The sequence below is a fragment of the Sinocyclocheilus grahami genome, unplaced genomic scaffold (genome assembly GCF_001515645.1).
Source record: "Sinocyclocheilus grahami isolate Dianchi unplaced genomic scaffold, SAMN03320097.WGS_v1.1 scaffold520.1, whole genome shotgun sequence".
Taxonomy (NCBI): Eukaryota; Metazoa; Chordata; class Actinopteri; order Cypriniformes; family Cyprinidae; genus Sinocyclocheilus; species Sinocyclocheilus grahami.
Window position 1 is genome coordinate 561,691 of NW_015505699.1, and position 11,676 is coordinate 573,366.

At 33.1% G+C, this 11,676-nt stretch overlaps 1 protein-coding gene across 2 annotated transcripts in view; it reads right to left on the reverse strand.

Annotated features, from left to right (window-relative positions):
- The window catches only part of LOC107554956 (mitochondrial inner membrane protease subunit 2-like), a 93,068-nt gene extending 86,121 nt beyond the window's left edge, over positions 1–6,947 (reverse strand). For both annotated transcript variants that reach the window (XM_016237638.1, XM_016237637.1), the window contains exons 1-3: positions 6,871–6,947; positions 1,439–1,573; positions 886–989 (exon numbers count right to left, since the gene is read on the reverse strand). In XM_016237638.1, the coding sequence (XP_016093124.1) occupies positions 886–989; positions 1,439–1,570 (236 nt within the window). In that variant the 5' untranslated portion in view covers positions 1,571–1,573; positions 6,871–6,947. The remainder of the gene's footprint in view (positions 1–885; positions 990–1,438; positions 1,574–6,870) is intronic.
- Between the last annotated feature and the right edge of the window lie 4,729 nt (positions 6,948–11,676).

Genomic DNA, 11,676 nt, shown 5'->3' on the forward strand with positions numbered 1-11,676 from the left:
TGTGTAAATCAGTAATTTTATATGTTATATAAATTTAGGCATCACAACATTATAACTGAAAGTATGTTAAACAGGTTTTTATTTTGAGAAGACTGAAGATTATAGTCAACATTTGTATTAAATTATTAATAACAAAGTGAAATATACATATAAATATACAATATTATATTGTGCTATATGAGCAATAGATAAATTAATTTTGAGATTTGGTCAACATTAAATTTAAATTATTAGCATCATTAAAGGTGAAGATTAAAAAAGATTAGAATTACATGTAAAGATCGAAATAATTTAAAGATTCAAATTAAATTACAAAATCCCTAATTAATCAATAATCAACATATGTTTAAACATGCACCAATATTAAAATTCAAGCCAATTTTGATAAGCCGATAATAATTATTGTCATGGCCAATAACCATTAAATGACCTATTTTAAAAATATAAGCTATTTTATTTAAATAAATTTAAACTAAAAGCAGTCATTTTAAATGCTACAAGTGACTTTTGGCATCACAATGTGATCATGTACAGTATGATAAATGGATATGTATTTTGAGACTTGCTAAACATTACATTTACCAATGCTATTAAATTAGTAGTGTTTTTAAAGATGTCTAGACTTAAAGACTTTAAGTGATATTAGAAGATGGCCACATCATTGATACCAATAAATTCAAAAGATCTCTAATATTGCCTGTTAACCGATATATTGTGCATCCCTAACTGTATAGCATCCCTACTTTGCACCACACCACAACTACACACAATACAATAAAACGCAAAAAAAGTGTTTTTTCAGTCACTTGGTTTCTACAGTGTTGTGGCTCTGCCCACAGCGAAAGGTCATGTAGCATGAAATACGACTTAAATGCGGCTACTCACAGAACTGACACAATGTCCCCTCGGTGTACTTGGTAGTTCCTCACACTCCAGCGGTTGAGCAGCACAACATCAGGTGACGACTCTCCATCTGGGTTTAAGGACGGCTGGGAAAGATTCAAACCACATGAGTCAACATGCTTCATGAATTCTAGACTCTGGAAAAGTTAGAGAAGACTTTTAGGTTTTGTCAGTTTTTCTTTTTGGCCTGTGATTTATTGCTTTAATCCTCCATACCACAAAAACTTCCCAAACTACTAAGCCAACTCTAAGAATAAACTCAGCAACTTTGCTTTAATTTTGATCTGGAAAAGAGCCTCTGTTCTTCATTCAGCCTTTCGACTGACGACATCCTAAGGGTAACTCAAACCTGCATCACCCATATGAGCACCATGGCTTAACATGCCTAAAATGTGTGCGAACCACTGCGCCACAGCTCCAACTTCTTTTTTGAAGAAAAATGCATATCTTTGATAACTTTCAGCAAAACTAGACTAAACCAGATTATTCAAAACAACATTACCAAGTTTGATAACGCGTATAAAGGACATCCCACCTGCATTGAGGCACCTTCCACGCGTGCCACATAGGCAAGACGGTCTAAAACAGTCACTGTCACAGGGACGGCTACAAAGAAGCCACTAACAAAAGCTTTGAAGTACCTTCGCCCAAAGCCCGTCTGCGCCATCGCCTGAAGAGAGAGAGAATGAAAAGAGAAATGACCATGGCTTGTTCAAAGAGTTCAGCCAGGCAATTTAAACATCTTTTTCTTTTCTGGTAACATCTTATGAAGAAATAATTCAAACATTCAACAAAATATGGATGTCTTTGTTGTTTAAGTATTGAGAAGTATTCTCTCCACAGAAAAAAAGGCATGTTTTAAGGATATGTTGAATGATCTAAGCTCACAAAGAGAACTAAAGTATCAAAAGCTTAACTATATGCCTCTAAGTATGAACCACCTTGTTTGGAATCAAATTGCAAGGCACTAGTGAGGTCAAAAAGAAGAAAACACTCATAAAGCAGCCAATTTAATAATGAATTTAGTAATTGCACCTATCTGAGGCCATCTGTAGACCGTATTCGCAATGACAAAACTCTGTACACCCAACGCATTAGGGCAGAAAAACCCACTGAGGCATTGAAATTGAATCTGACAAGAGCACGCTCGCTCTAATACCATTAATTGCTAGTGTGATGCTTGATTTGGAGGTACACGGCGTGCAATTATGCTTCTCATTCATTTTACAGAGTTCACCACAGTAACAAAAAGACGAGGAACAGCGTGTACCATTTTCCCCAAAAAGCCCTCAAGGTCTCCAGTAGCAACCTTGCAGAATTACTGGTAAGCACTTGAAGAAAGTCTTGAAGCCTTTTGCTCGCAGGAGGCCATTCAAGAGGCTCAAAAATCAGAGACTACAACAACTTAGTTGAGGATCTAGGAGACGTCGGGTAAAAAAAAAAAAAGTGCTGAGCGAATCATAACGCAGTGCAGGATTTGTCAGGGTTGCACTGCTGTGAGCCAGATACGGCTCAAGCAGGGGAAATTACAAAAAAATTTGTGGTCGCAAAGAGACACCTTCCTGACTCTCTGCTGCATATGTAGGCTACCCGAAGCAACACTATCAATATAATACAAACACTGATTATTTCAATTTTGCACGAAACAGCATTTGCAAAGCACTTTACTTCTGTAATGAGACATAATCCCAAGTGAAAAGTGAGCAAGAGTAAAAAATAATTGCGTGATGAAGCATAAAAGAATCACGTTGTGAGATATAGTCACAATTACGGGAAGTAAAATCGTAATTATAAAAAAGTTAATCAAAATTACAACATTTCTAGTCTATCGACACCTGTGGTTGAAACATAAAATTGCATGATACTTGAGGAGGATGTGTTTGACTAGCTATACAAAGATCACTTATAATAAATAATAAAAAGTCCTACAAGATGTGACTAAGCCATCATATATATATATATATATATATATATTCCCCTAAAAAAATGCAGTTTTGAGCACTGACTGTTTATGTACAGACTCAATTATACATTTCTAAAGCAAAATTTATTAATCTTGTCAATATTATAAAAATGCCCAAAACTGCTTAAATATTTTTATTGATAACGAATAAATGAATTATTATTATATGAAAAATAATATTCGATAGCTTTTGACATATAGAATACTGTTCAAAAGTTTGGAGTCTATAAGAATTTTTAAAGTTCTTGAAAGATTTATTTGATTAACAAATACAGTAAAACTGTAATATTATGAAAATTTTAAAATAACTGTTTTCTTTTTGGAAATTTTCAGCATCATTACTTCAGTCTTCAGTATCAAATGATCCTTCAGAAATCATTCTAATATGCTGGTTTGCTGCTGCTCATGAAACATGTATTATTATTAACACTGTTGAAAACAGTTTATAAATTTTATGCTACTTTATATTTTTGTAAAAACTTTTTTAAAGGTGTCTCTAATAAATAGAAAGGAAATCTGTTGTAACAATAAATTACATAAAAAAAATAAAAACAATAAATGTAACAAAAAAGTCTTTACTGTCACTTTTGATAAATTTGTAAAGACACTTTTTCAAATGTGTTCCTGCTGAATAAGTATTATTTTCCTTCAAATAAACTTTTGAATGGTGCTGTATATATAAATGTCAAAGGTTATTGAATTTCAATTAATCACAATTTTCTTTTTTTCTCTGGAAGACCTTGCAAGTGCTGAATCAAACACAATAAGAACAGAAACATCTATAAAGAAAGCAAACAGGGTACATTTTGATTTCAAGTCATCTTCATCTAGCAGATTCATCTCTCATGTGTCTTACCCAGGTTCTCAAACTTCTTGTAGTGTTAAGTATTCATTCGCTTAGCTGCGTCTCACACAAGAGTGTGACTAATGAACTATTATGACAACGAGCGGCTAAATTATCCATGGTGTTCTGGGCAGACCTGCCAAGTGCCAGCTGTCAGGTTCCTCTAACAAGAATCCCTCACCAGCACATACAATGAGAGACTGCCAATCATGCTGGTGCCACACAACACACAACAGCCTTTTTTCCCAAAGACATCTATTTTTGCTTGTCCATCCACTGAGCCACAATCCTATATTTTGACTTCAGGCTACACACGGAGAAGTTGGCACATGCCACGAGGATCTCTAAGGTGTGTAAAGTGGAGCATCTAATAGTTTATTCTTAAAAACGGGCAGATGGGAGAATCTAGGACTGGTGCGCGTTGATCAAAAGAAAGCGTCGAGTTCATTTTTCATCAAAGGCTGCTTTCAGCTTCTGAGTCGAGAACATTTTCCACCATTTTCCATGTGCTACGGACAGAAATAAAACTGTGAGCGATAAAAACCAAGGTTGGCACAGCAGGTGTGCAACATAGATGGATTTTTTTGTAGCCGCGTCCAATTAAAGATGCGTTTCTAGAGTTGAAAGCAAATGTCTGGGTAATATTAGGTGACCATTGCACACAGCTGCGGAATGGAGCATGGTGGTCTCATGCCAGCAGAATCGATTTATCATATGCTTCGCGTTTATAACCCATTTATCCTGCGAGTAATACTGTCAAATATGCCACCTGCATAATGTAAAACTGTAGCCTGGTAGCTTTGTTTATGCATACCTGAGCGTAACCATTTTAATTGCACCAGTCATCAAATGTGTCCAAAAATGCTTAGTGAACTCGCTGCTTTGGGGTAATTTGAAACCGCAATGACAGATTTCCACTCTCGACAAGGCAATTTTCGGTTTCCTTGATGCATGGGCCTATTTTAACAGTGCATTTCACAACACGGCGCTGACAGACCCAATCTGATTAAATGATCTCAATGTGTGCACCTGCAAGTATGATTTCAGGAATGCTTGACCGTTAGTCTGCATCACAGCAGCGGTGAGATTAATGATGTGCTGCAGACAGCTGTAGACGAGCAGACAAAAAAGAACGAGGCTGGCTCACGATATCCTATGGTAAAACTTTTTAAAACTGTTTATATGCAAAAATCAAAGGTTACATACAGGCTACACACTATTACTTTTCAATTAATATACATTTTAGCTATTTCATATTTAAAATTAGATCTTTTGTACATATTTTTAATTAAAAATAAAAAGTAAAACTATTTTCATATAAACACCTTTTGTACAAAATCTCAGTGACAGGCTATATGGAATATCTTCCATTGTATGACAACTTTACAAGTTCAAAAAATTGAACAGAAAATGTATAATCCATTAAAATGAGGGTGAAACGAGAGATTTTTATTAATATTTTTCAATTCACTTTCAATTTGTAAAGAAATTCATATTGTGTATACAGTATGTGTGTGTGTGTGTTTGTGATTTTTTTCAAAAATATAAAATAAAATATTCTATTTAATGATTTAAATTAAATTAAATGATTTTTAAATATTTTAATTAAAAGTAAAATATAATTAAAAATAATAATTCAAATATACAACAATTTTTACAGTTTTTATTAATATTTTCATTTTGCAAAAAATGGCAATGTTACAAGTGTGTGTGTGTGTGTGTGTGTATATATATATATATATATACACACACACACACACAAACACACACACACACACACATAATCTCAATGACAGGCTATATGGAATATTTGTGTGTGTGTGTGATTTTTTTCTTTCAGAAATATCAAATATTCTATTTAATGATTTAAATTAAATGTTATTTAAAGATTTTAATAAAAATATAATAACAATTGTGTGTATATATATATATATATAGTTTTTTTATGAATATTTTCATTTAGCAAAAAATTGTATACATAGTGCAGCAGTTTATATTCTTAATATGCAGTTTATATATTTAATAATGTATAATATATGATCTGTTATATTTAATATATACTAAATCTAATATTCCTTTAATGGAAACAACCATTATAAACCTCAAAGCCAATATAAAGTGATGTTTTCATGAGTTACTGATTAGAAATTCTAAATAATCGTATTCATTAGGGCAGCTTCGCAAGGGCAACTTCGTTAATTAATTAACCTAGAAACTAAATTCAGCACTCATATGGGAGAACGGCCTCTTTTTATATCAGTGTCTTCACGTACCTTTACACATGAGATATATATATGGCAAAAATGAAATGATACTGATCTTTACTCTTTAACTGAGTGATTGTGATGGGCAGCAAACAAGCAAAGGCTGTGTCTCAAAACACAGTGAGCTGCCTACCTAGTTGGCATAAACACATTTTGAACAATCAACATTTTTGGCCATCACAGGCCGGTTTTGAATGTCAATGGCCAGTTTCTACTACTTAAAAGAAAGCGTATGTATCTGTACATGCTATTATAGCTACCTTTATCTGACCTTTCTACATTGCATGTTTAATTTAGCAAGTGCTGTTCAGTTAACCTTCCGGATATAAAAACTATTATTTCACATTTTTAATATCACTTTGTGTAAAAATGTCTTGACTTACAACTGTTTAAATTAAACGTTTAAAAAGGTTCCTGATAAACAGCTTGGACTCTGGACATGGGAGGTCGAGTAAAGTGCACTGCATGGTGGGATACAGTATTCTGTGTAGTATACTACTATTTGTACTAGTTTAGGTATTCTACGTAAATGAATTACATGTTTTGAGACACAGCCTGAGCTGTTAGACCGGCTGTACAAATAACACAGTTACTACATACGTCGTCTTTTCCCTACATCTATCTTGTTTCATTGGGTGGTGTACTAAGTTGAAAACTGCGACACTAATTCAAACTACATGAGTACATCCTCCTTTAGTTCAGCGTTTATGGCGACCACGCTGGACTGACAGGTCATGCCGCTGCTATAAACAAGGGCAAACAGTGGGCGTGTGATGAGCTTCAAAACGGTGCATACAATTATAAAACATAAGCAAAAGTGAAGCATAAACCCCTCAGCACTAATGCGGACTAAATGTCGAGTATCAGTGATATCAGACGCGTGTCCATACACTCACCTAATGTCTTTATGTACGTGCTGTACGTCGCTCCGTTCACTACGACACCACGCTCGCTGCTTCCGGGTCCTAAAGCCCTCCCTCTCTCATTCATATCATTAGCTTGAGCCGACTAGTTTACAGAATATGTATGTTTAGACTAGTATATAAATTCCATTTGACATGTAATAGTACAATAAGGATATATTTGAAAATTTAGAAAATAGGTGTATAATTATTTCAAAGTAAATAAACAAATATTCGATTTACATTACTAAACTCAAGTTTTAAATACAATAATAAAATATTCAAAATGTAAAAAATATGTATAAAATGCGTGTATATACATACATAGCCTGCATATAAAATTGAAATAATTATTCAAAATAATAAGTCTATTTTACATATTATAATTGATCATGTAATATTGAAGATTGAAAAAAATGGAATGTGAGATTTGAAAGAAATTACATTTGATTTAGAAAGTTGAAACATTTTTAGAACAGAAAAAATACTATACATTATTGCATTCATTAAAATTTGACGAAAATGAGGCTGTGAGGTAGATACGGTTGTTACATGTAATTTTCATAATGTATTTTATATGTATGAATTTTTGTCACTAGATATAGTTGAAAAGTTATATAACAATTGAAAATATATTCGTAATCATTATATTAATAATAAAATACAAATATTGATGTGAAAAACATTACAATCCCTTATAAAGACTATGAATCTATCCATGGCGCTGTTTGTAATCACAAATATAAAACAAATGGCATCTACAAAACATACTATTTTTTTATTATGTATTACTATGGTATTACGACAGTACTGTTTTTAATGTAACTATGTGGCAGATGTACATTTTTGGTCCTTTAAAGTTAAAGGGGTCCTATTATGCTTTTTCACTTTTTCAACTTTAGTTAGTCGGTAATGTTGCTGTTTGAGCATAAAAAAGATCTGCAAATTTACAAAGCTCAAAGTCCACTTCTAAAGGAGATATTTTATTTAACAGAAATCACTTTTCAAAAACTACGATGAACAACTCGTTTGGACTACAACACATATTTTCCGGGATTTGTGATATCACAAATACAGACGAATGGGACGAGACCTGGTTGAGCTGCACTAGAGAAGGCAACGAGTGTTATATCACTAAGACGGAGACATGCTAGCTTCCCCAAGGCAGACGAGCTTAGAGTGGTTACAATAATCCGGGTTTAAATCGCGCTCAAATTTATTTGATTTTGACGCTTAGAGTGGTTACACTGAAGCTCGCAGACGGCTGTGGTAAGGGGCATGACATTTCCCGACCAGGCGCCGAGTGGAGCCAATCACAACACACACTGGCCCAGCTAACCAATCACAGCACATTTCGTATTTCAGAAGGCGGGCCTTCATTTGATACAGGAACTATTCGAGCCGTTCATGCCAGACTGGGGAGAGAGGTGTTGCAATAGTGTAAACTGTGTGAAAAAGAATCTGTTTTTCGAACAACCTAATATGAGAGACTGTTCTAGTACACCTCCAAAACAAAATCAAGACTTTGTAAAAGAGCATAATAGGACCCCTTTAAATGAAAATCCCAACAATGAAGTTTCCATCAAAATACTATTTATGATAAATAGTATTTTGATGGAAACTTCATTTTTGGGATAACAACAATTTATCCATAATAAAATAATAAAATAAAATGAGAACTCTGTCAAACAGTTAAAAAAATTGTGATAAATGTTTAAACATGGTAAACGTGCTAAAAGGTTGCTTACAGTCCTTGTACTGGATCTCAAGAGACGCCATAATATACATAACATCACAGTTTACATCAATCAACCTTTATTTGTTTGATGGTTAATATTCAACATTTACAAATAAAAACTTTAGTTGCAACATTCAGAGCTATGAACTGGTTACATTTTCATATAAACACCTTTTGTACAAAATCTGTAACACAGGCTATATGGAATACTTTCATCCCATCGTATGATATAAAGTACAACTTTACACGTTCAAAAAATTGAACAGAAAGAGTATAATCCATAAAAAGGAGGGTGAAAGGAAAGAACAAGACAGGAGAAATACAGGCATGACTAGAGTTGAATTCCTACGACTTGACCATTGGCAATCAATCGAAATTACAAAACGTGACTGCCGAAAATGAGCAACTCTCATAACATGGCAATATGAGAACATAGCTGCAAAGCCGTTAATAAAATAGGTAACAAACGAATCTGTTACGGTGCCCATCTTTAAGTATTTAATTCCAACGTTAGTTCGATTCTTCACACTTCAAATATTTTAGGTTAAATAAAAATACAGCACTTTGAACTTTGTATTTATCTACAAAAATGCAATAATAGAATAAAATCACAGGGGATATTTTTTGCCAAGAACAATTTTTATCAAGTACAGACCATTTCAATTGTCTATATGTGATCAATAATGTAAACTGACAGCCGAGATTCACAAAGGCTGCTGTGTTTTAAAGTTGCATTTTAACGACTATCAAATATTTATTATCCAATATTTATTAAAAGAACTGTGGGCTTTTAAGCTGGCAGTGAAAAAGCTGTTTGTTACTCGCAATTTTACATCAATATGCAGAAAGTTTTCTTTCGTAGGAAGGGATGTAGCAACACACTCACATCAATTTTTTTATTTTACGTTTTGACAAATTGGTGGCTAATTGGTATGAATTCGTACGATTTGCTTGCGCTCAGTTATGTTCAGGCGTGGACCTTCATGCTTGCTTTTTACGAAAAAATATATATTCAGGCATGGACCTTCATGCTTACTTTTTACGAAGAACATACGATTTCATAGGATTCACATCGTATTAATTCAAACGAAATCGCCACTTTGTAATATAGTTAGGTTTTCCTGTGAGATCGGGTAGGTATTTTCTTTGAAATGAAACTTGGTAAACGTCTAAAATCAGCTGTTTTGTTGAAAACTTGACCACATTGGCTTTGTTAGCAAGAAAACTAATATTTTAATGTTGTTAGTATGTTCCATGGTAAAAAAAATAAATAAAAAAAATACACATAAAATGAGAAAATACTTTTAAAATGGAAATGCGATGTAAAAAAAATTAAACTTTTTATTTTCATTTTTTAGAAGAAAACTAATTCTGAAAGAAAAGGTAAAACAATATAAATGAACACCAATTCCACACAGCATTTCCTAAACTTTGTTTATCGTCTACAACCTAGAGTCCAAATAAGATCCCAAATTGAATTTCTGACCGTAATGTGAAAAGTTCTGACAGATTTAACATTTAAAGGAGAAAGAAAAACAGATTTGATCTAGCCAATATTTTTTGGAAGTGACTTCGGCGACACAACCTGATTTGGGATCAGGCTGCTGGGAAAAGTCATCTCAGAACTATGTTTCTATCGCTCTCTGCAAACTACAATGGTTATATTGCTTTGTACTGCTCATGCCTCATGCAGTCTTGAGCTACGCCTCTGCACACGGTTTAAGAAGCACATTGTTGAGCACTAGCGGCCACGCTAACTTCAGTTAAGCTTTCCTAACTACTCTCACTGACAAAGAAGTTAATACTGTTTGCATCTTTGGCACAATACTCGGAGACCACACAATTTCATCACATTGGCACATTTAAACGGTCAGGCAGTTTCGGTAGATACGAGGCTACATTAGAAAGAAAAAAAAAACACTAAGAAATATGTAGCACCTTTTAGCCATTCCAGAAAGTACAAAGCGGTTAAAACGGGACGCAGGTCTAGCTGTACGCCTCGGTTTGTGTAAGACCCAAAACAAAAACTGCTGTAGTGTGGAAATAAAAGCTGTACAACACTGATTTTGTACTTCTATCAAAAATACCTTGCTAGCAATATGTTTCAGAGCACTCTAAATGGGATATGGACCTGCCAGATCTTCAGATTTTGCTGTAAATTACATGCCATTTCAAAGCGTACATAATCTCTTCATGGCTTTTCTAGTATATTTCATTCCTAGCCGTAACTGCATATCAGAATGACTGCGCCAAGATGTTCATCGGTGAAGAACAATTCTGAGCTGCTCTCTAGACTGGGTCTAAAGAGCCGATCCACTAAATAGTCACTAAACCATCAAATATGCAGCTTTAAAATTAAATTGAGATGATCTACTTAATATCAACGAACAAAAAAGGAAAACATTCATCATGGGAGCATTCCGTTTCACTTTCATTTAGATTTTAGAGTACAAATTGCTAAATTAAAAATCAAAATGTATGGAGGACTGAGAGTGGCATAAATATATCTTTTGTCAATAAAAAAAGATCATGAAATTTGTGTCAATAAACATTATTTAATCAATTAAAACAATTACATTATTTTATAAATTAAATTGCCTATTTGATAAATACAATTATAAAATATTATATTTAAAATGTAAACAAATAAATCAATAAAGCATGAATGAAATGTGTCAAATAAATAAATAAATTATATTTTGCAAAAGACTTTGATGTATTAACATGTATCTATTTATTGACATCATTTATTTATTGACAGAATATTTGAAATGTGAATAAAAATGAATGAAATGTGTCTTTTAAATTATGTTTTGTATCGGACTATGATAGATTTATTAACATTTATTTATTTACTTAATTGACACCTCTTGATTTATTTATTGACACATACTTATTGAAAAATTGTTGATTTTAATTATTTATAAATAATAGTATAAATAAAGCATGAAATGTGTCAATAAATGAATAAATGACTTACATTTTTGCTTTGGACTTTGACATATTTATTTACATTTTTTATTTATTTATTGACATATTCGTACTAATTTAGTAAGATAAGT